Below are 25,636 nucleotides of genomic sequence, written 5' to 3'. Positions count from 1 at the left end.
TGTTTAAAACTTTGTAAACTATTTTTACTTAAAAAAATTAAAGCAAAAAAACATTTAAAAAGTTAATAACTTTTATACTACGCCAAAAATTATCTTAAAAATGGAAAATAAAAATGACAATAAGAAACCTTTAAAGGTCATTTAAAAACACAACAGACTAACATCCAACATATTACCTTGAAAATCATAATAAACCATTGACAAGAGCTCAAGAAAAATCCTCAAAGCATCAATCAGCTGTTTCTAACCAAAGAAAACAGAGCCATCGTAAATCCACATAAACCTCCTTCAATCCAGAACCTGACGTACCTGTGCGAGTCCGAGAGGAGCTCCGAGAACAGGAGAGGCCATTCCCAGAACCATTCTTTCCCAAGTACAGTCCCACAGGAAAAACAGGTTCACTAACTAACCACAAAACTAACAACTACTTCCTATCTCTCTGACAGCCACCAAAACACAGAGAGAGAGAAAGAGAGAGAGAGATATTACTGCTGCTCTGCTTCTGTGCAAAATGAGGACCAAAGTCTGAAGGGTAAAAGCACCAGGAATGGGCGGGGCCTGTTGTCGTGACTCCACCCTTTTCTATTAACTTGTCAAATCATTAAACAGAATGTGTGCATATATTATGTGGCTGTGGGTGGAAACATAAAAAGCTTACTTAGCATTTCTAGTTTGCCTATGATGACAACAAAATGCAGTCTAGGTAGGCGGCTCGGGAGGTTTTAAGACAGACTATTGCTGTTTTTCCAACATACGGCAAAACATTAACAATTCACACCCTACAAACAAATATTCAGGACACTGCGACAATCATATGATCTGATGAATGACAGGTGTGTGTGTGTGTGTGTTATAAAAATATATCACCAGGCATATTGTCAAGCTTGTGTGTGTGTGTGTGTGTGTGTGTGTGTGTGTGTGTGTGTGTGTGTGTGTGTGTGTGTGTGTGTGTGTGTTTGTTCCTGTGGACGAGGTGCTACACAAACCACCCTGGCCAGTGTGTTTTGACAGCAAACAGGGAAACAGCAGAGCCATTCACAACCCACAGGAAAACATGCAGGTGTGTGTGTGTGTGTGTGTGTGTGTGTGTGTGTGTGTGTGTGTGTGTGTGTGTGTGTGTGTGTGTGTGCTTTTCGTTGGAAATGACAGGAAGACAGAAATGGGAAAAATTATTTTGCAAAAAAACAAGAAAAACAAGATTTCTATATTTACTGAATGAATATTCATATATGCAAATTCTGTTGGGAACAATGAGCCACATGTTCAGTTTAGAAAAGAGTTGTGAAATTAACGTCATATTATGTTTTTCCAGGTAATTTTTTTCCATATACAGTCAAGCCCTGAAATTATTCATACCCCTGGCAAATTCTGACTTAAAGTTACTGACTTAAAGCTGGTTTTTTTCAACCAGCAAGATTTGTTTTTTGACAACAGCTTCTCCCAAAGCATATTAAGAGGATGAAAAAATATATATATTTCTCATCTTTTATTTAAATTTTAAGTCAGAAAAAACTTGAAGTCAGAATTTGCCTATTGTATAAATACATTCGGGCCAGACTTTATATATAAGAATCACATTACATGAAAAAAATTTTATCTGAAACACAAAATACATCATTTTAAATTAATATAAATAAATCAGACATCATTTTGAATTTGCTAGAGTTATATATAACTATGTATGTTATATACACTTGCCACTTTATTAGGTACACCTGTCCAACTGCAGAATGGGGAAGAAAGAGGATTTAAGTGACTTTGAACGTGGCATGGTTGTTGGTGCCAGATGGGCTGGTCTGAGTATTTCAGAAACTGCTGATGTACTGGGATTTTCATGCACAACCATCTCTAGGGTTTACAGAGAATGGTCTGAATAAGAGGAAATATCCAGTGAGCGGCAGTTCTGTGGGCGCAAATGCCTTGTTGATGCCAGAGGTCAGAGGAGAATGGCCAGACTTGTTCCAGCTAATAGAAAGGCAACAGTAACTCAAATAAGCACTCGCTACAACCAAGTAGAGCATCTCTAAACACACAACAGTTCCAACCTTGAGGCGGATGGGCTACAGCAGCAGAAGACCACTCCGGGTGCTACTCCTGTCAGCTAAGAACAGGAAACTGAGGCTACAATTTACACAGACTCACCAAAACTGGACAATAGAAAATTAGAGAAACGTTGCCTGCTCTGATGAGTCTCCATTTCTGCTGCCACATTCGGATGGTCGGGTCAGAATTTGGCATCAACAACATGAAAGCATGGATCCATCCTGCCTTGTATCAACAGTTAGGCTGGTAATGGTGGTGTAATGGTGTGACGGATATTTTCTTGGCACACTTTGGGCTCATTAGTACCAATTGGGCATCGTGTCAACGCCACAGCCTACCTGAGTATTGCTGCTGACCATGTCCATCCCTTTATGACCACAGTGTCTCCATCTTCTGATGGCTACTTCCAGCAGGATAAAGCACCATGTCATAAAGTGTAAATCATCTCAGACTGGTTTCTTGAACATGACAATGAGTTCACTGTACTCAAATGGCCTCCACAGTCACCAGAGCTCAATTCAATAGAGCACCTTTGGGATGTGGTGGAACGGGAGATTCACATCATGGATGTGCAGCCGACAAATCTGCAGCAACTGCGTGATGCTATCATGTCAATATAGAGCAAAATCTCTGAGGAATATTTCCAGTACCCTGTTGATGCCATGAAGGATTAAGGCAGTTGTGAAGGCAAAATGTGTACCTAATAAAGTGGCCAGTGAAAGTATGTTGGTATATATAGTATATATGTTTTAATAGTTATTGATTCTCAATGAGTCAAAATAGGGGAACTTTCACAAAATACCAAATTATCTAGATAATTTACAAAAGATACAGAATTTAATTAAAATGACATCTTAAATCTCACATTAGTCCGGCTAAATCAGGAGTTTCTTATAAATTGCCAAAAACCAAAGTTGATCGAGGCCACTGGGCCGAAGTTATATATATTCAATTCAACACATCTTTGAGTTGAAGTTCAGTTTAGTTTAGTTCAGTTCAGTTCAGTTCAGGTGGTTTAAATTTTACTGCTTAAAGTCCAAACACTGAAGAGCAAATCTATCGATGCACAAATAAACCAATTTATATTACATTCACTTTGCCTTGAGTAATTTTCTAATTTATTTGCTGATAATATTATTCTATTAATTATAGATGACGTATCATTTTTAATGTTTTATAATGAACTTTTTATAGTAAAAGCATAAACAATTCCATTTACAACACAATGGAGTTCAATGCAGTATACACTAGTGGAGCTGCTCCTGCCTTTGTCTTGATTTGCTTGCCGATGTATTGTGCATTGTCCATCTGTCAAGTGACAGTATTTACATTTTAAAAGTACATTACAATTTAATTGGATGTTTTTTGTAGCCCCTCAATTAAACAAATAAACAAAAGCTTATGTTAAATCTGTCAAAGGCATTCGCCCCAACCAACTCCCCATCATTCTCCTCTATTCAGATGGAATGGGCCCTACTTTGGGCACCTCTGGCCTAAATTAATAAAGTGGCCTGAATGATTCACTTGAGAGCGAATAAAATGAGCAAGTAGGACATGTGTTTGATTATTGGATCAGTTTGCTCAGACTGTTCCACAATGAAACATTAAAATGCAAAAAAAAAAAAAAAAAATAGTTGAGAAAAAATAAAAACTCTGAAAAAGTGAGCCAGCAGGAGGCACTGCAGCAGGAAAATGAGCATGCTGAGTTTGAGATGTGCTGAGCTCGACTGTGGTCTTTCAATCTTTTGGGGAATTTGAGGAATGTGCTGCTCTGGATTCCATCATTCTGCAATCATGGGGATCCTAAAGTTTATTATATGCTGATTCTGATTTATTATATTTGTCATGACGAGAGGAGGATAAATGGACACAATAACCACAGAATTGCTGTTTAATACCTCGTCATATTCCTCTGGAGGTCCACTGGCTTCCACTGCGCTGAGATGAGTCTTGTAGAGCTCTGGATCAGAGCCTGAAAATAAAATATGAGAAGATACATATGGATTATGGCAGGACTCTTGATAACTGTACATAACAATGCTTGTTTAGTTATACTAATATATAGTAATAAACCTTTTCCTCAATAAAATACACTGCTGAGCTGTTTGGAGTGCAGGAAAGGTTATTTATAAATGTTAATAGTCTGTTTCAGCTAGCTGGTTTATTAATGAATGAGAAGATCTTGGAGACCAACAAGCATAGTTTGGGGTTTGGATTGGGAGCCTTGTTTTTGAAATGTCCTGTACTGTAACAACATGGTGTAGATTTATTCAGAGTTCATCTAGAGGGTTTCCTGCTGGTGTCATTTTGCTGCTACCAATGCTTATTTTTCATAGTAACTATTTTTATGTGTTTAGAAATGCTCAACCATGTAATAGATAGTACGGTATGGCAATGAAGCCTAATTTATACTTTCACCTGGCACTGTGTTGCAGACCTCTGCTGACTGCGTGTGCATCTCAGAGAGAGAGAGAGAGTGAGTTTTAATTTTATTGCTATGGCTTTGTCATGGCAAAAAGAAAATAGATCAAGTTTATCAAGTTTTATAAATACTTATTTCTATAATTATAAAAAATATTCTAACAATTAAAAGTCATCAACAGGAAGAAATAATTTCCAAAGTAAAAAACATAAATAATAATAATAATAATGATAATATATAAGATAAAAATCTAAAACAGTTTAAGATTTCCATCTAAAATTTTACAATTTTTTATCAAATGGATTCACGTTCAAGAATATTTGCATGTGCACCTCAGGAAATTAAAAAGGCTTTTATACTTGACATATTCGCCGTTGTGGTATTCTTTATATATATATATATATATATATATATATATATATATATATATATATATATATATATATAACAGGGTTCAACACTAAGGATTTTTTTTACTGGTCCAATTGGGCCAGCGGTTCAGATTTTTACTTGCCCTGCCAATATTTTCACTGGCCCCACCAAAAAAAAAGAGGAAAAGTTAATAGTTATTTCTCAGCCATGTTTTAAATATTGTGTCAAAAATTGTGTTTGAATCTTGAATTTAAATATTTTTAAAATGTTCAAAAATGTATAATGAGCAAATTGTTGCGTTGTACCCACATGAATGTCTGCTTCCAAGACATTATTTTAGCCTTAATGTTGCCATCACTTTGCTGAACTGGTTTTTAACAGGTTACAAAAAGCGACATGCTCACAACATCCAATCAGATAAGAGGAACCGAAAAGCAATTTGGTGTTTACGACATCACAGAGAAGGTGACTTTTAAAGGCTTAAATGCACGCACTGTCTCTCGATTCTAAGACTGTCTTCATACGCAATTGACAAATAGTAATAGGTAAATTAAACTTTTATGACAAGGCAGCACCTTGCCATTAATCCAGTATCCAGTAATCCAGGCCAGTTGTTTTTTATTTCAGTCGCTTTTTCATACCAGAAGGTCTGTATTTTTGGGCAAGCCGAAAAAACGTGAAAATGGTTAGCCACTGAGGTTGCACACTGTCTCAAACAAGAACAAAACATTCAACACCTGCACGCAATGCAGACAGTTTAGGAGGAGTTATGAAGAACCTCATCAGATTTTTCCATCCAAACTCTCTCCAAGGTCTCGAGTTTGTGGTTTTTAAATGTGACACACATATATGTTCAGTCTTCCTCTGTTATTTGTTAATTTGACTCTTTCTCCCAGTTTTGTTTTATGTAATTTGATGAATAAATCTCACTGTTTTGTATGTATGCATTCATTATTATTATTTTAATAATTACGATTTTTGCATTTGTGCATATATTTTAATGACTTTTATATAATGGGGGTTCTTTGGTTGATGTTTGGACAATAATAAAGTATATAGATGTTTTGCAACAATAAAATGTCTCTGCAAAAAAAAAAAAAAGTAAAATAAATATAATGTAAACTACTGATAGGTTAAAAAAATAAATAAATAAAATTCTAAAAATACTTTTTTAGGGACATTTTATACTTTAAGAAAAATCTTTATCGCAATACTCAACAGCAAAATTGTATATTCCATATTTTCTCCAGTATCGTGCGGCCCTAGTCAAAAATCAACACTTTATCGATGTCAAAAAAAAATCCCTCAAAATAGCAAGACATCACTTTCTGTCATAATCTAAAAAAAGCTGCGTTGTCTTAATCCAATTCTTGGTCGAATATGAACGTATCCAACATTTGGGTTAACATCAAAATTAACATTAATTTGAAAAGTTAACTGAATAGTTGGCTATATCCATTTTGGGCCAAGCACTGGGTTTAAACAACTCAGATTTACAGCCATTCCAGTATCCATATGACTAACCATACTACTAACTGTCATTTTAAGTAATGCAATAGAGAATTTTCTTGGGAATAAGAAGCTTTCTTGATGCTGTAAGTATTGTAGAGCACAAGCAGACAGAGTGATATTCTCCATTATTCATCCATTAATGATGGGAGAAATCTGACTCGTGAAACACAGGACGCACAGCAGGCCATTAGAAACATGACCTCATCTCATTACTGAAGTTATAGGAGAAAACCCTAGTAAAGTGCTCTAAACTATCCCGCCATCACCATAATAGGTTTATAGAGAGATGTGAGTGCATATGCCCACTACAAACAGTAAGACTGCGCTTTGATACCTAGTTTGTAGTCAACACAGAGCACATTATATTTTAATATATATATTTATATATATTTTAATAACGCTGTCTATTTATTGCATTATAATTATTACTTATATCTTTGTATTAGCCCCCCTGTTAAATTTAAAGTCTATTAAAATATTTTCCAAGTGTTGTTTAAAAGACATTTTAAAACACATTTCTAAACATAATAGTTTTAATGACTAATTTCTAATCAATACTTTTCTTTGTCTTCGCCATTATGACTGCATATAAGATTTTACTAGTTATCTCGCAAAATACTTCGTCATAAAGAGCAATTTAAAAGGCTTAGTCGTGTTTATAAGGTTAACTAGGCAAGTTATGCTAATTAGGCAAGTTATTATATATTTAAATATATATATTTATTCATATATAAAGTCTAAATAATAATATTTAAATATTTTCTTAATTTAATAATAATATTGACCTTAAATTGTTTTTAAAACTGTCAAACGTTGCTTGCTTTTTTTTTCATATGAAGAGGAGAAAGTGCCTCCTACAGGTGGTTTGTCAAGCCCACTCACTCACCTCAGAATTGCACAAAGTTTTCCAAGATGTGTGTAGGATGCTTATAAAAAGGTGTCTAGTTCATATGGAAAGAGTGTGTGACCAACAGTTGCTTTGTCAAGCCCACTTACCTGCACTAAGCACACTAAGACTGATTTTCTCTTTATAAGACCGCAATGTACCATTAGGACCACAGATTTTACACAATTTGTTTTGCCTGTATGTGTTTTTTGATTCTCAGAAGAGATGCTAACCATTAAGAATCACAGTTTCAGCATATAATCATCTTTTATGTCATATTGAACAATATTAAGACGCCTACACCTTGAATGGACTGAGGATGACAAAATTAACAGCTAAATTAATTTTTTTTTTGTTGGGTGAATTAATTTTTTCGTGAAATGCTTTGCTCACCAACAAGTAAAATACCTTCTAAATAAGACTCGCTTCTTTAAAATATCCTCAAAACTCCCAAATTTTTGGAGGGATGAAAATGTGGGTGTATGATGTGGCAGTGTTAACTAAATAAAGGTTGGTAAAATGATTTTCAACGATACTTCTGCAAGTACTACATTTTATAAGTGAGATGTAAAAATACGCTACAAATATTATTAATAATAATAACTACAACAGCAATAATATACACACTAACACACAATAACGAATTAACAATTGTAACTGCAATGTGGTATCATATTATGTATCTTTAATATCCAACTGCCTTAAAATAAGACGCTGAATGGCCTGAGGATGACAATATTAATAGCTGAATGTCATTTTTGGGGTGAATTAATTTTCCTGTGAGGTCTTTGCTTATCAACAAATCCCTTCCAAACGAGACTCACTTCTTTAAAAGATTCTCAAAACTCCCAATTCAGCCACGTGATCACAGTGAGTAATGCACAGACGCTCTGACTCATGTGTTTTTCAGCACAGAATTTGATCTGAAACGCTCTATCATTATTAAGATCATGATCAGATCATGTTAAATGTTTGCTTTTTGACCAAATTAAAAAATCTAATTCTTTCAAACATGAAAAGTTTTGCTCCAAAATGACTTTAAAAAGCTGCATGAAGGAAGTAAAATGTTAGTTCATGCATTTTCTATCCTGGATTAAAAATGGCTTGTAGGACATTTATTAATGAATTATTATGATTATATAATGATGAGATTAATTAATGCATTGTGAGTTAATATGAACTATCTATGCATGACTTTATCTTTGTCAATAAAGATGAATAAATACGCTAATAAATGTGTTGTTTGTTTGTTTATATAAGTAAATATATTAACTAATGGAGGACGGCGCGATGGCGCAGTGGGTAGCGCTGTCGCTGGTTCGAGCCTCAGCTGGGTCAGTTGGCTTTCTGTGTGGAGTTTGCATGTTCTCCCCATGTCAGCGTGGGGTTCCTCCCGGTGCTTCGGTTTCCCCCAAAAGTCCAAAGAGATGCGCTATAGGTGAATTGGGTAAGCTATATTGTCTGTGGTGTATGTGTTTGAGTGAGAGTGTATGGGTGTTTCCCAGTGATGGGTTGCAGCTAAAAGGGCATCCGCTGTGTAAAACACATGCTGGATAGGGTGGGCTTAATTCACCTTCATTGCTGATTGCACTGATGCCTCTGTGGAAATCCTCAAAACTGATCACACCCAGACCGCTGGGATCCAAGAACCGCGTCAGATCCTTCACCTGTAACCACAAACAAACAGTAAGCACTTAAACACACACAATACACCACTCATCTTAAACAAACAGAGCAGCATCATAGTCTACATCGGTGGTCGCCAAGAACTTTTGAACTGAAGTTGAAGTCTGAATTATTATATATTTTTCCCCAAATTCTGTTTAACAGAAAGAATATTTTTTCAGCAGATTTCTAATCATAATAGTTTTAATAACTCATTTCTAATAACTGATTTCTGTTTTGTCAGGATGACAGCACATAATATTTGAATAGATATTTTTCAAGACACTAGTATTCAGCTTAAAGTGACATTTACATGTTTAATAAAGCAAGCTAGGATAATTAGGCAAGTCATTGTATAATGATGGTTTGTTGTGTAGACAATTGAAGAAAATATAGCTTAAAGGGTCATGACACCCTCCACTTTCTGTTGAAGTCTACCTCAGAATTTTTTCATGAGATGCATCCTAATGGGCGTGGAGCTCCACGAGCAAAGGGCAGGAGTGGGCGTGGCCAGCAGGGGAGAAGGAGGAGAGCGAACAACTGTTGTCAGTCGGTTCACAAAATGAGACACAAACCGTGAGGAGACGCATGATTTTATAGTTTACAAAGTTAAAATGGAAAGAAATAAACAGTAATTTAATGCCCTGCTACATTTGTTATTCGTAATAATTTCATATACAGATAACCACAATTTATATCATTATAAAGATAATCGTGTTCATATAAACACTTTAAATGAGGATTCTCCCTCAGTCCTCGGGTCTGAATGCAGACTCAGTGCAGCAGGTCTCTTGCCCTGTCTATTTTAACCATTAGCCCTGCTGGTAATCTAGAAGATTTAGGCAAACACAGCAACACAGCGATGTGTCTAAATGTGAATGAACTCCTGATGAAAGACAACGTTCTCATACAGCTTTGCTGTAACGGCCCTGACAGCATCGCGGGGAAAAACATGCAAAAAATTCAATAGATCATGGAAGCAAACACACACAAGCCTTCATGAACCGCTAAATACTGCGTGCCGTGGGTCCGTGGACGCGGTCTCACCCAGTCATCAACATGTCTCACAGTTTGGCACTGGCAGGTCTGACTTGCCTTCGGAAAGCACAAGCAGTCATGAATAATTATGAAGCAGACTCTTCTCATAGGATAAGGAAACTTTGCTATGAATAATAATGAGAAACCGATGCCTCATCTTTGCACTTGCAGATTTGCGCTACGTCGCCGATTTTGATCCGCCCCAAAAATCATTTTAAACCCGAAAGCTGAAATTAGCTGACAAAAGCTCAAAATTGCCCAGTTTGACAGGTGCTAACATTCTCTTAACTGATGCTCAACACACACAGATCTGTTTAAATCTAAAAAAAAAAGTACTTGAGGGTTTCGTGAACCTTTACAGGGGCTAATAATATTGACCTTAAAATGGTGTAAAAAAATTTAAAGCTGCTTTTGTTCTAGCCAAAATAAAACAAATAAGACTTTCTCTCCAGAAGAAAAAACATTATAGGAAATACTGTGAAAAATTCCTTGCTCTGTCAAACATCATTTGAGAAACATTTGAAAAAGAAAAACAAACAAACAAAAAAAAAAAAATCACAGGAGGGCGAATAATTGTGACTTCAACTGTATGTACAATCCACCAGTTTAACCATATCTAATCTATTTTTCTAATTTTTATTTCAAAAAATATCCCCTCCTCCGAGTTCATCTGATTGGTCCACTGCTTTCGACAGTGATGAGCAGATCTGTGTGTAAAAGTTAAAATTCTCTTTTAACTTCACACAGCATATAAAAAACGCAGTGCCCATGTGTGAGGGGCTTTAAAAAATACGAGGTGAGAGAGTAATGTAAACGTGTTCGTAAAGTGCATGTTAACATAAATAAACAATAGAAAAGTAGCGCATTGAAAAGAAAAAAACACATTCTGTGTGAACCGCCCCCTATACTTTGCTGGATACGGTACAGTGCTCAGCATATATCAGTACACCCTCACAAATCTCTCTTTTAAATTCATACGTTTATTAGGAAGCTCTACAATATTATATTTGAGCATATACATTAGTTTAGTAAGCCCTGAAGCTGAATCTGGTGCTTATCTAATAAAATAACTTACGATAACGGTGCAAAAACTAGTACAGCCAAATTTATATGATATAGAAAAATATTAAATACAAATTAAAAGAGGAAAAATAAAGAGAAGCAAAAGAATTTGAAAAAATGTGATGGTTGTAATTTTATTTGCAGTTTGCAGCTTGAATTTAATTGTGTTATTTTTCAATTTCTAAATATGTTTGGTGACTAAATATTATTTTAATAAATATATCTGTTTAATAAATCTGTTTTGTTTAAATGCACTAAAATAAATTGCCTACAGTATATTCACTGAGAAATGGAGAAATATATTCATTTTCAAAATGCGGTGAACTCAGTTATGCTGAGCTCTGTATATCATCACTATGGAGAGCTGTATATGTCAACGTTTGCCGCAGTTACCCATACTAAAAATAAAACCAGCAGTTGGATAAACTAATATATGAATAAATCATGATGTATCTCTTGTACTTCTTGTGTATTTTTTAACATCTACAAGTCGATCACACTCGACAGGTTGGCAACCACTAGTTTACATTATCATAGATTAACTAAGCACACAGCCTCTCTGACAGAAGAAAAAGGAAGAGATGGATTTAAAAGTTATTTTTTTCAAGCACAAATTCATGATAATAATAAATGATCATATTCATTTATGTACAAAGCCCTCAGATAAATGCTTTTGGAAACTTGAGGTATAACTAAACAAAGACAAAAGTCTGTACATCCCTGATATATGCTGGTAAAACAAAAACATTACCTCTTCTCTCTCTCACACACACACACACACACAGTCAAGCTACACTCCAATGAACAGACACAATCACATACAGTCAGTAACCAGGCAACCGCAGACCTGATATCCAGCATGACTGTCGTGAGCTGTAGAATCGGTTCTCAAAGAAAAACTCTGACTGAGAGATCAAAACATATTAAATATATTATTTATATCACATATTTATATACATTTATATAACATACTTTTAAAATGGTATGTAAAATAAAACTGAAATAAATAACTTTGTCTTAAATAACTTCATAAATAACTAACTTTAGTTATTCATTCACTCATTTTCTTTTCGGCCCTTTATTAATCCGGTGTAGCCACAGCGGAATGAACCGCCAACTTATCTAGCATGTTTTTACGCAGAGGATGCCCTTCCAGCTGCAACCCATCTCTGGGAAACACCCACACACACTCATTCACACTTATACACTACAGACAATTTTAGCCTGCCCAATTTACCTGTACCACATGTCTTTAGACTGGGAGAAACCGGAGCACCCGGAGTTACTTTAGTTATTTGCCAGCAAAACATTCAATTTAGTTAATTTACTAGCTAAAAAGAAAAAAATCAACAAAACTGAAATGAACGTTAAATGGAACAAAATGGTGAAAATTCTGTCTAACTTAAGCTATTTGTCAGCTAAACATTTAATATTTTGATTTACCACCAAAACATAGCAGGTTTAAAAAGTTAATGGAAAAAAACTGTTAGTTAATAGATCCTTAATAGATTTGAATGTTAGTCAAACTGATCCCTAAACATGGAAGTCTGAATGCAAATGTGATATTTTAGTCCTAAAAGCACCAAATTATAGACTCTTAAATCTTAACTAATCCGAACCGTGCCCGGGACCTGGCCCCGTTGGAAGAGGTGTGCCAGAACGCAGTTCGGTTGGGCTTTGGCGTGATTTGCCTGTACACTCAGAAAAAAAGGTACACGCCGGTGCAAGTAATGTTCCTTGAGGAACAGTTTTGTACCAACTGTACGTAGTGTGAGTGCACCCTTAAATAAAAAGCCAAAATTATTTAAGTTAAAAATAAGACTGAAATTTTTTTTTTTAAAATAATTATTTAATCTTAAGTTAATTGCTAGCTCAATATATCTTCATTATATTTATTTATATTCATATATTATTCATTTATTCATATATATATTTATTCATAATAACTAAACAGTAATATCAAACACAGCAATAGTAATAATTAGCTGAAAAATTCTATTTTTCTATAGTTAAAGCACTAAAATTAAAAATAAACAACTACAATTAAAAATGCTATCTAAAAAAAAATTATCAGGGGCTAATAAATAAAAGTATTTAAAAACCTACATAATATCATATAAGCTACACTAAATTATTTATAATAAGTCAGGTGGTGCTCATTATTCAAATACGTCTTATCACAGAATGCTGTGATTGGCCAATCAGAACCAAGTACTGAAGAGAGCCGAATTATAATATTTGTAAGCAATAAAGTTTATCCCCAGTTTTTTTTATCTCCTGTACATTCAGACTTCTTTAAGAAAGTGACTGCTTTAAGTAATTAATGTGAGTCAGTTAAGAAGCTGTTATAACCTCAGTATAGAAGTGTGAAAACCCGTGAGTCACGAATCAACCACACGAGTGGCAAGAGTTCACACATCTGACATTTAAAGCAGGAAAAAATGAACAACCTCAGGCTGCGAATTAAAAAACAAGAGAAGGTCAAAAGCCAAATCTGTTCAAATGAATTATCCTTTATAATTATTATATTTACTCTTTTTCACGTTGGTACTTTCTCATGTTTTAAAACACAATGCTTGCAGATAGAATCACATGCTTTTGCTGTTACCTAATGCTACCTAACAGTTCCTTCCTGGAAAACGTTGCTTCCGGGTTAACGAAAATTTGCATCTAATGTCACACAATACCATGGCTACTGTATCATACACTGAAAAGACACATGCACAAATATAACCTCTCTTCTACTCAAAATATATCCAGTACTAAACCTGAAATATAAACATCCACACAGCTATATCACTGTCTGTCTGTCATCATCAATATCTCCCCCTCAACCTTTTGTGTATTTAATATGGAGAAGACTAATTTGAGTCCAATCACAGTCACGCAGACAAAGACATGACCCTCAAGGCTGGGATGGCAAACTAGTGTGCAATTTCATCCCTGAAACCGTAAACTACACTATAAAGAAAGCACAATCTTGCTTAGGGTTGCAAATGCGTGATGCATTTTTGCAAAACAGGATGGTTAAAGTTTAAACATTCAGTATATCACATGGTCAGGAGCTCGATCGCTGTAAAACAAGAAACTCAACAGTAATATGCATCTTTAAAGGGGCCATATAATGATAATCTGAATATACCTAAGACATCCTGAAAAATAAGACTTCAATACATGGAAAAGATACCATTGTTTTCAGTGTTCTGAGGTAAATCCTGTGAGTGGAAAATCAAAAAACAAAACACAGACTCGGACGATCCTCACAGAATCAATAATATGCACACACCAGGATCGGATTGATTGGCCACAATGTTTCCTAGAGATATTACAACAATATTTTGTTCCCCTTGTTTTTATTTGATCTATTTATTATGTATGTAGGACTCTTATTTTAAAAACGAGACAGGGTTAGGAGTAAAAGGGTCATTCTGTGAAGCAAGCAACCAAGCATGGAGCATCTCTATGACAATAAATATATTCAGAACAGCCCCAAAGAGCAATAATCTCCGTTTAATTGCACATTTTGATAGTTTAACATGTATGTTGTGAAATTTGTCATGAATATTTGAAAAGAGTTAACCTACACATGTAAATTGCTGAGTAAAAGTTAGTTTAACCAGTTAAACTCTGCTGGTATTTGGGATTTCTGCCTGGATTTTGCCTACCCAAATTTAAAAGCTTCCTAAATCCACATGCAGAGGTGTAAATGCAAAAATTCGGTATTATTTTAAAGAAAACCTTTTGAATTTTCATAAAACACTATTGAAAGTGTTTAGAATAACTGTATATGTCGTCTGTGTTATAATAAACCCCTGAAAAAACGAGGCACTTTTTGTATTTTTTTTTTTATAAACTTAAATTTGAAAGTGTACATTTTAGGTTCTGTGTGGTCTAGTGTGCTGTAATTAATTTTGGTGGTTCCTGCACATGTCTGTAATCATAGGGAAAAATAAAAATGTCTCTACCATAATCTATACAAAAGTTACTGTATTCCAGCTGATGAGAAGTGCTATACAAGCCACAGGGATCGATCTATGTTTACATATTTCACTATTCTTTTGTTTGATCAAACATAATTCACTGTGTTTGGACCACGTCAGACACATAAAAAGGATTACATATGCACACCACTTCAAAAACAGAGGAGAAATGGCCCTGAAGTGCACAGCATAAGGTAAGAGATGTCTGTGCTATCTGAGGCTGCTTATGGATCATAAATCTATTGTTTTCACTTCTGCTCTATGGAAACGCCGCGATTCATTCAGCAAATGTTTGATATGTGAATATAATTCAGTAAAAAGAATGCTAGAACCGTATGAGCACCGGCAAGAGCTTTCAATTGAGCTATAACTTGTACATGTGTCATATGAAAAATGCGTAAAAATTAACAAATATAAAATACCAAGCTCGGATATCCAAAATACTGTGTATTTAAGAGTAAATTAATTTTTGTTCAGTAAAATAAAAACCAAAGTGATGCATATGTGCATAAAATATAGACTCTAAACTTTCAAACGAAACCACATAAGGGGGGTCTGGTGGAATGCTAGCCCTTTAAATCTTAAAGCGAAAGTCGATAACGTCACGGACCCGGCCCCGGGTCCGCAGAGTTTAACTGGTTAATTTATGTTTATGCATTGTGTCATATCACTCAGCTCCTACTGGGAATTTTCTGAAGTGAAATGTGTCAATTAACCTCATTAAACTCATCTGTTTAAGCAAAGGTGATATTGATTCCATGTTATACATTCATTAATCGCACAAAATACAACTCTAAATACACCCTGTCTCCCTATTTTGTGGAGTATAATAAAAAAATATTGCCTATATTTCATGCTGCACACTAAGGGGAAGCAAAAAAAAATTGTTATCTGGTGGCATAAATATAGCGCACTAACTCCTAGCTAAAATAAACCTCTCCACCACTTCAGTTGAAAAGATTGTCATTTAACAAGGAATCTACACTATTTGTCAGTATGATTTAGGGTTGTCACAATACTGGAATTTGGTTCCAATCAATACTGAAATTTAAAAAAATGTCCATTTCCCGCTAACATTTGAGTGATATTGAGCGCGTTCTTAAACAGCGCTGATTTGCTATTGGGTTCATATGCTCAACAGAATTGACTGTGATTGGCCGTGAAGGTCATCAGTTCACCAAACTCATCACTGTTTATCGAGTGTAACCATAAATACAGGGACAATGGAGTGTTTCAAAGTCACGTCGATTATCTGTCTATAAGCTGACATAAGAGCAATTTGCTGATGAATTGCAGCTTTAAAACGCTCTAGTGTCATTGTATCTGTGGTTACACACAGTAAACGGTGGTGATTTTGGTAAACTGAATACCTTCACGTCCAATCACAGTCATTTCTGTTGAGCATGTGAATACAATGGCAAATCAGCACTGTTTAAGAATGTGCTCAACAGCGCTCAAAATTTCAATACCGATTGATACCGAATTCCAGTATCGTTGGTACAGAATTCTAGTACCGAAACCCTAGTATGATTATTTTACATGTGTGTATATTTCAGAGTACATCACACTGTGTGTGAGCAGGCACTGACATGAGCTGCTGGGATGCTCATTAATATTCACGACCAGTGTGCGAAATACATTGACGATCGGGGGGGTCAACTTTTTAAGGTAGTAGTTTGGTAATACATGCTTCAGTGAATCAAATTTATGATTTATTTAAATTGCAACAAATTTCTAATAAAATTTATACGTTTTTAGTGTTTTGATGGTTATCTAGAGTAGGAGTTCTCAACTGGTTTGGCCATGGGACCCACATTTTTACATGGTCATAAAGCCGTGACCCAAATTTTTAGGAACTATAATACAATTTTAGGAATTATACTTAATTTGTATTTATTTGTTTACATAAACAAGTAGTGACAGATACATCATAAGAAATTCACCAAGACTTACAAATAAACACTATTTTATTGCTGTCATTTAACAAAATGGATCAAATTACAGAAATATTACAAAGTAAAAACGACAAATACTGTTAATAATAAACTGTTAATAAAACTTGTTTTCTGGTTTCTAAATGTTGTTTTAATTTAGAAGGTTTCACGCTCTCTTATGAGAGCACCTCACTACATATGACACTGAGGCTTTAAGTCTTTTTTGTCGTCAATATATATATCCATACTTTACATATTCAGGGTCGTATATGCGCTTGACATATTTATTGCAATAATTAAATGAAATTTTACATGTCAAACGGTAGGGTTGTGGCGCACGCATTTCAAAATAAAAGTCCGGGATAAGCAAATAAGTAAAAAAATTTACATTTGTCGTTTTTTTTTAATCACACAATCCACGACCAACTGAAAATGTTCCTGCGACCGACCCACCAATTGAGGAACACTGATCTAAAGAATATTTTAGAGGTCAAATATATATTTATATTATACATATTTAATTATTAATAGTTAATATATAGATCACAGATCTGAGCAATTTCTTACTATTAAAGGGCTGCCCCTGATACATCCATCTTTTTTGATGTCCTTTAGGAGCGATCATGCGTTTTTCTAGGGGGGGTCAATCTCTCCAAACCCCGCTGTAATTCTCACCTTGTTCACAACCCGATTATACATGTACTTGTAAAACAGTTTCTGTAGACTTTTGCACAGACCTATTCTAAATACTTACTATTTATATATCAGAGAACTATTAAACATATCTTCACCTTAAAATTATAAAGTTCTATCTGCGTTCTGAATGATTTTGAGATATTGACCTTCAAAGTTTTTTGCATTGCGTATAGCAAACAGTATGTGTGTAACATTTGTTTAGTAAATAAAAAGTCTTAAAACGTCTTACTAAACATCCCATAATGTAAATAAGTTGTTATTTAATAAGAATGTCAGTAACTTAATTTTGATAAAAATGTCAGATAGAACCTCATAATTCTAAAGTGACGATATGTATTTAACCATGTACAGTGGTGTATTTAAAAAAATAATAATTCCAATGATAAAAAAAAAACTAATCAAAGCATCCATTTGTCCATTTTTGCCCCTCCCTATCGTTCATCTGCCCATTTAACCTTTCAGCTGATCAGATCAGCAGTTTTAACAGCCACAAAAGAGCCAGACTTCCGGCATCAAATCCATCCTCTCTTAAACACACAATGGCGCGTGTCTGGGGATCAGAAGTTAACAGGGAATGCAAATCTATATTCTCATCTGAACTGCAAAATAACCACTGATAGCATTTGAATACCGTACAAATACAATGCACAGAATATGAAAACCAACTAGTGCAAAATAAACATGTTCGATGAACTGAATCACACAAACAAACCAATACATCCCATTACTGATTAACCTCAAGCTCAGGTGTCAATTATGCAACATTTATGCTAACCGCTCTACTCTGTGGAATAGTTCAGTTTTACTACAAATTAAACTCAAATGACAGTACTTGTCACAAAAATAAACTTGTCCTTTTTCTTTCAAATAAGCTCAAATCTCAAAGACACCTTCAACAAACGCTTTTAAATTATAAAAAATAGTTTGAAAATAAAATGTATATTGTTGGAAGTTTATAACAATCATACTATTTCCATGCAACAATATTTCCACCTATAGAACAATGCAATTCCATGAAATAGAATATCTTGAAAGCTCAGAACTATCCTAAAAAACTGGTCCCATTAACTGCATTATAAACAACTCAGATTTTTGCTTCTTTTTTTGTACAATGGACTACATTACAGCCTGCAATGAACAAGTAATATTACTACAAATAGTTTATATTTTAAGAAAGTTCTATGCAATTCAATTTATAAACATGTTAGGTGAATAAAACTCATATTTGGAAGTAAAATAACTTGGGTAGCAAGTCATTACAAAGCACTGAAAAGTGTATTAAAGGGATAGTTCACCCAAAAATGAAAACTTCCCTCACCATCACCTTACACTCAAGTGGTTATAAACTTTTATGAATTTCTTTCTCCTGTTGAATACAAAACAAGCTATACTGAATAGGGTCATCACGATACCATTAATTCATATAATGATACTATACCAGCTGAAGTATCGTGATACCAAGTAGTATTGCGATAATGTAATTCATAACTCAAATCTATAAAATAATAAAAATTGTCAGAAATACTATTTTAAAATGTTATATTAGGTCTCCTTGAATTTACTTCATAATTCAATTATTATTGTAAAAACTATTATTTGCACGTTACGTTCTCTAAAACGTATTCATTCTTTTTATTTTGTAGATAACAGACCAGCAAAATGCACATTAAAATCACGATAAACATTATACCAAACGAAATTAGTTACAAAAAAACAATTTGGGAGCAATTTTACCCAATAAATGCATCAAGAATATCCACTGATTTTTATATATTCAATTAAATGAACTTAAACTATTAGAACAGCAACAAGTATTCAGTTGGGCTCGAACTACAAAGCAAAATTTAAAAAAATTTTAAACTAGTGGCGTTTTAAAATCAATTAATGCAAATAATCAAGATAACCACGATTATTTCTTAGACTATAATGATACAACCAAAAAGTTATAATCGTTGCATCCCTATACATGTAAGCATTCCAGTGACTTATCCACCTGCAACACGAGGTATTGTATATAGACTATTAATGACGATACTAGTTTAAAAACTACAGAGGCATCAGCAGTATTTTGGAGCCACAGTATCACTATACTACCATACTACTGGTAAACCGTGCAACCATTATACTGAAGAATGTTAGGAAAAAGCAGCCATTGGCATCCATAGTAAAAAAAAACTATAGAAGTCAATGGCTGTTTTTTCAACATTCTTCAGCATATCTTGTTTTTTGTTCAACAAAAGAAACTCAAAGAGGTTTGAAACAAATGGAAGATGAGCAAATGATGATAAAATTAAAATTCTTAAGTGAACCATCACTTAAACACTTGTAGAGTTTCCTAAAACTGACACAATCTGCTCAGCCTCAAAACAGAAAAGCCCTTCATGAAAGCGAGAGATCCAGAACAAGAGTCGTTGAGGGTTTGAATAATAAAAGAGCAGTTCTTGGGTGTCACCAAGCTCAAGTTTCGCTCTGGGCTTTGGAGCCCAAGTGAAGACACACACTGTCCTGTAATCATAAAGCATTTTTTTATAACACTCACACCCACCACCCATCTTTTAACCACCCACAAACTTACACAAATAGACACAGATATGCCAAAAACACTGACCTGTTCGGCTCCGTAGGCTTTTGCGAACTCAATAAACTCCTCAATATGAACAAATCCATCTCCGTCCTGATCCAAAGCCTGGAAAACTGCTCTGAGAGCAGACTGCTCCTCACTTCTAGGGGCTGTTGCGGAAACTATAGGCACATGAATCAAATCCACAGGCGCAATTTGGAGCGATTTGGTCGGCAGAGCGTCTGAGGCCTTGCACAGATCCAGAGTCATTTCTGCATGTTTGAGAGTATCAGGATTGTTCTCCATCAAGGTCAGGTAGGCCTCTCCATCCAGGCTGGCTCCACAGGGAAAGACATCTCTGTGTGAGGGAGGAGAGCTGGGGACGACTGGGCTCACTTGTTGCTCTTGTGCCAGGTTTATCTCTGATGGTGTCAGTTGATGGAAATCCTCCTGATGTGTAGGCAGAACAGGAAGCCCCGCCTCTCCCTCGCCTGAAGCTTCACCTGATTGGCTAGTAGTCTCTGTGAGATCCAGCCCAGCAAGTCCACCCGTCACGGTCAGCTGATCATCTGTACAGGTAAAGGGAGTGGACTCTAAAGAATCAGGATTACTTGCACAATGAGGTATGACTTGATTCCGAGTTGGTGACCTGCAATCTGATCTCTCCCCTCCCTGTAAAGTCACACTGTGAGGTTTGACTTCAACATCCTGCAGCGTTTCATGACTTGGTATATTTTCTTCAGATTTATTATCGAATGCAATTGCACTTGATTTCACAGTCAAAGAGTTCCTGTTCCTGTTTTGTTCCTGACAGGCATCAGTTTTTGGCTTCTGATTGTTGTCATGGACTAAATCAGTCTGCAAATAGTCTGACTGACTTTTTAAACGGGTTTCTAGTTGATTTTGGTGTAAATCTGAGATATCCAAATCCATTTGTGTGTCTAGAATCTCTGTGTGATCTATTGTTTTTGAGTGCTGTTTATCCGTTGCCTCAGGGTTATCGTCAACGTTGTCGGTCTGAATACATGTTGGATTATGCTGAAACTCAAGTGTAAATGCATCAGATTCAAAATCATGTGAATTTGCATCACAGTTGACTAGTTTTGTAATTTCAAATGAATCTGTTTGAGGTTTGGCTTTGACATTCTGCAGTGTATCATAATTTTCTTCAGATTTATTTTCGAATGCAATTGCACTTGATTTCATGGTCAAAGAGTCATTCAGTTGGTCCACGAGAGCGAGATCTTCCACAAAGTTTTCTTTGTTTTGAGCACTGATTTGTTCTTGACAGGCGTCAGTTCTTGGTTCCTGATTGTTGTCATGAAGTAAATCATTCTGCAAATATTCCAACTGACTTTTTAAATTGGTTGCTTGTTGATTTTGATGGAAATCTGAGAGTATTAAATCCGTAAGAGTGTCTGAAATCTCTTTTTCCATTGCCTTAGGGGTATTGTCAATGCTGCCTGTCTGAATACATGTTAGATTATTCTGAAACTCAAGTGCAAGTGCATCGGATTCAAAATCATGTGAATTTGCTTCACAGTCCACCAGTCTTGTGGTTTCAAATGAATCTGTTTGAGGTTTGGCTTCGACATTCTGCAGTGTATCATGACTTAGTAAATTTCCTTCAGATTTATTTTCGAATGCAATTGCACTTGATTTCGCATTTAAAGAGTCATTCAGTTGGTCCACAAGAGCGAGATCTTCCACAAGTGGGTTTTCTTTGTTTTGAGCACCGATTTGTTCCTGACAGGCGTCAGTTCTTGGTTCCAGATTCTTGTCATGGAGTAAATCATTCTGCAAATATTCCGACTGACTTCCTAAATCAGTTGCTTGGTGATTTTGATGTGAATCTGATATCTCTAAATCTGTTAGTGTGTCTGGAATCTCTTTTTCCATTGCCTTAGGGTTATCGTCAACGTTGCCTGTCTGAATAAATGTTAGATTATTCTGAAATTCAAGTGCAAGTGCATCAGATTCAAAATCATGTGAATTTGCATCACAGTCCACCAGTTTTGAGAGTTCAAATGAATCTGTTGGATGTTTGGCTTCGACATTCTGCACCATTTCGTGACTGGTTAGATTTTTTTCAGATTTATTTTCGAATGCAATTGCACTTGATTTCGTGGTCAAAGAGTCATTCCGTTGGTCCACAAGAGCGAGATCTTCAACAAGTGTGTTTTCATTGTTTTGAGCACTGATTTGGTCCTGATAGGCGTCAGTTTTTGCATTTGGTTCCTGACTGTTGTCATGGAGTAAATCATTCAGCAAATAGTCAGACTTGCTTTTTAAATCTTGTTGATTTTGATGTAAATCCGAGATTTCTAAATCCATGAGTGTGTCTGGAATCTCTGTATTATCCGTTTTTATTGAGTAGAGTTTCTCCATTTCCTCAGGGTTATTGTCAACGCTGCCTGTCTGAACGTATGTCACATTATTCTGAATTTCAAGTGTAAGTGCATGGGATTCAAAATCATGTGAATTGAAATCACAGTCAGACAGTTTTGGGAGTTCAAATGAATCTGTTTTACAGAGAATTACAGAGTCTATAGATGTCACGGCTTCGCAAACAATGTTGTCTGTTAACATGCCATCAGGAGTAAGGTCTCCATCGTGGTCGACCTCAGATAAGGCTTGAGTCTGAGCTGAGAATGTTGACTGGCTGTGGTCCTCAGGTAACACGACATTTCCTGATGAGAGCTCAAATAAGGCGTTATGCTCAGGTGTGCGGACCGGTAAGGCTGATTTGGACTCCTCTAGTCCATTTTCCTTAGGCAAGCTTTCAGCTGAAGGATCTTCTGCTTGTGAATCGATTAAAGCAACTGGTGCGAGATCTGTTTGAGTTTCAGAAAAAACATGATCAGTTCTAGAGTCCGACGCAGCTTCCTCCTTTACGTCTCCACCGATTGTTTCCAATAATACACCTAATGTGCATTCTGACAATTCTTCACAAAGTTCTGTTTTAGCTTTGGAAAAAGCCATATTAGTTGTGTTGCTCGACACGGACTCCTTATTTACCTCCTCTTCAACCATTTCGACTGTGCATTTTGTTGACAACTCATGCAGCATTTCCTCACAATGTTCAGGTGATATGTCAGACTCTCCTAATGAACACACTGATAGATGTGTTGTGTCCGTGTTAGCATCTAGCCTTTGGGGCTCAAGGGTCCTGTTATTAGCTGAAGGTTTACTACTCTCCCCTTCTCCACCTTGAAGTTTGGGTAACATCATCTCTACCTCATCCATTGGAAGTGCTGCACTACCCGCGTGATATGGCGGAACATGTGGCTTTGTGCATGTCATCGGAAAGACAGGCTCACAGGGAAGGGCTGAGGATGAGAGGTAGATGTGTTCAGATGCCAAAGGAGGTGTCTGACAAATAATTGTAGGCTTGGGATTTGAGTTTGTATCCACACAAGACACCTCCACAGGAGAAACTGCAAACAAACCTTCAGATTCCAGGATGTTACGAGTCCCATGTGAAAGGAAGTTCTGACTTTCGTTTTCCACACCAGAATTACAACTGAACTCACAGTTTGTTAAATGCGACTCTTCAAGCATAAGGTGTGTGTCTTGTAATAATGTTTTGTCAGTGTGAAGGGTGGGGGCGTTAATGCCCAGCTCACCTGTGCACACATTTAAAGTGCTTGAAGTGGCAGTAACCTCCACCTGTTCAGCATGGTCATAAAGGTTGTTTTGATCCTGCACTGGTGTGTCTGCCAACGAAGGACTTGCAGATCTAGAATTAAAACAGATGAGATCTCCTTCAACAAGTTGTGAAATTCCAGAATTACCATCTCCTTTGAGATCTTGGGAAGGAGGAGGCTGAGCCTTCCATTCAGGATAAACACAATCCAAACCATTTTCCCAGGAATACGTCTGAGACGCCCAAAATAAGTCATCTAGGTTTATGGCATTCTCCTGAAAAATTTCATTAGTAGGATCTGCAACAGAACTGTTCTCTTTATCCACAAGGAGAAATCCCAGAGGATTCTGATCGGATTCCCACTCCGTTTTCCCGTTTACCTCCCACTCAGAACACCCCTGGGGGCTGGAGAGAACTTGCTCCATTGAAGAGACGAGCTCTCTCTGTCAAATGGAAATATTCCAGAAATTCCAGTCCTTTGTTATGATCCCACAAGGTAATAATGTTCGGAATTCAAAAGCAATTGGTGACCTCTTCCAGCATACGCACCAAAAGAAATATCCTTGTCGAGACCCATGCGTAAGCGTCCACCTCCCTGTAAATGATCAACTACTGTTTACATTTGCGGACACAAGGATAAGGTTTCACTGTTGCAGCTCAGCTCCATGCGAGCTGCGATACTTTTTTTCTCCCAATATGCAAACCTCTCCATAAATAAAAGTTGAGTTTACTTCCCTGTTTTGCATTCATCTAATCCATTTAACACAAGTGTTCTCAAAAGCATGGTCACTCCCATCCAATTTAACTGGATTACTTCAGTATTTCAGGGTACTTCTTGTTAATATTCTTAATGAAAAATACACCATGTAGGAAATTTCATAGAATAAAGAGCTGTATAATTGCAAATATCACACAAATTTCATTTGGGCTGATTTAACTTGTAATCTTTAACTTGCTAGTGCTACAAAAACATCAAGTAAATCATTTATAAGAGGCTCGACACTTCCCTGGAATAAACTACTAAGTATTCAAATCTGGTTATAATGTTTAAACTCTCTTTATACACAGTTTATCCTATTACGAGGCAGTTATTTCAAACGTTTTACTCAGATTAACCAGATTGCCGAGCAATCTGAGTAAACAAAGCTTAACATATCTCGCTTTTTCATATGTTAAACACAGCAGACTATTTTTAAACAGCTGTCATTGTTCCATACTAAAAAAAAAAACCCTTCAATGATAGATTGTTCCAGTGCGGTTAGCATCAACAGCCTACACATCTGAGGTAAACCTAATAGCCGACTAGCTGGCCCACACGACCCCTTCTCATTTGATTTCCCCTAAAAAAAAAAGACATTTATGATGTTTCCGATTTCCCTTCAGAGTCGATTAAATCCTTCAATTTGGTTTGACGTGAATGTGTTATTCCTCAATTCATCTTTCTTAAAAACAGGCCAAAATCCAGGTCGAGTCTCGCGAGTCATCCACCTGCGCTTGTTATTAGCCTGTTAGCGGGATGAAGACCACCGATAATCCCGCGAATAAAGCGCGATGCTCTTTTATCTCAATCCCTCGGCGGCGATTTATCCGTTAATCTGACATCCGCGGTTTTAGATGAGCTAGCGAACTCCTGTTGCTGTTGTTTTGTTTAATCAACGGATGATGTTTCTGTTATATCTGTCTCCCTCTCTCATCAGCAGCAATACACAACCTCTGCTGCCTCACTCACACACACACACACATACACATACACACGAGAGCGCGCGCGCACACACACACAAACCGACGTCAGCAACACGCATGCGCAGAGCCGGCGCCGC

The 25,636-nt window shown here is 36.1% G+C and overlaps 1 protein-coding gene across 1 annotated transcript in view; it reads right to left on the bottom strand.

Annotated features, from left to right (window-relative positions):
• Window positions 1-25,556, bottom strand: part of rab11fip3 (RAB11 family interacting protein 3 (class II)) — a 73,178-nt gene extending 47,622 nt beyond the window's left edge. The window contains 3 exon segments of the mRNA NM_001328521.1: window positions 3,942-4,015; window positions 8,809-8,902; window positions 20,219-25,556. Of these exon segments, the coding sequence (NP_001315450.1) occupies window positions 3,942-4,015; window positions 8,809-8,902; window positions 20,219-24,241 (4,191 nt within the window). The 5' untranslated portion in view covers window positions 24,242-25,556.
• Window positions 25,557-25,636: the final 80 nt, after the last annotated feature.

Source organism: Danio rerio, chromosome 24, assembly GCF_049306965.1.
Source record: "Danio rerio strain Tuebingen ecotype United States chromosome 24, GRCz12tu, whole genome shotgun sequence".
NCBI lineage: Eukaryota > Metazoa > Chordata > Actinopteri > Cypriniformes > Danionidae > Danio > Danio rerio.
This window is presented reverse-complemented; position numbering and strand designations above follow the sequence as displayed.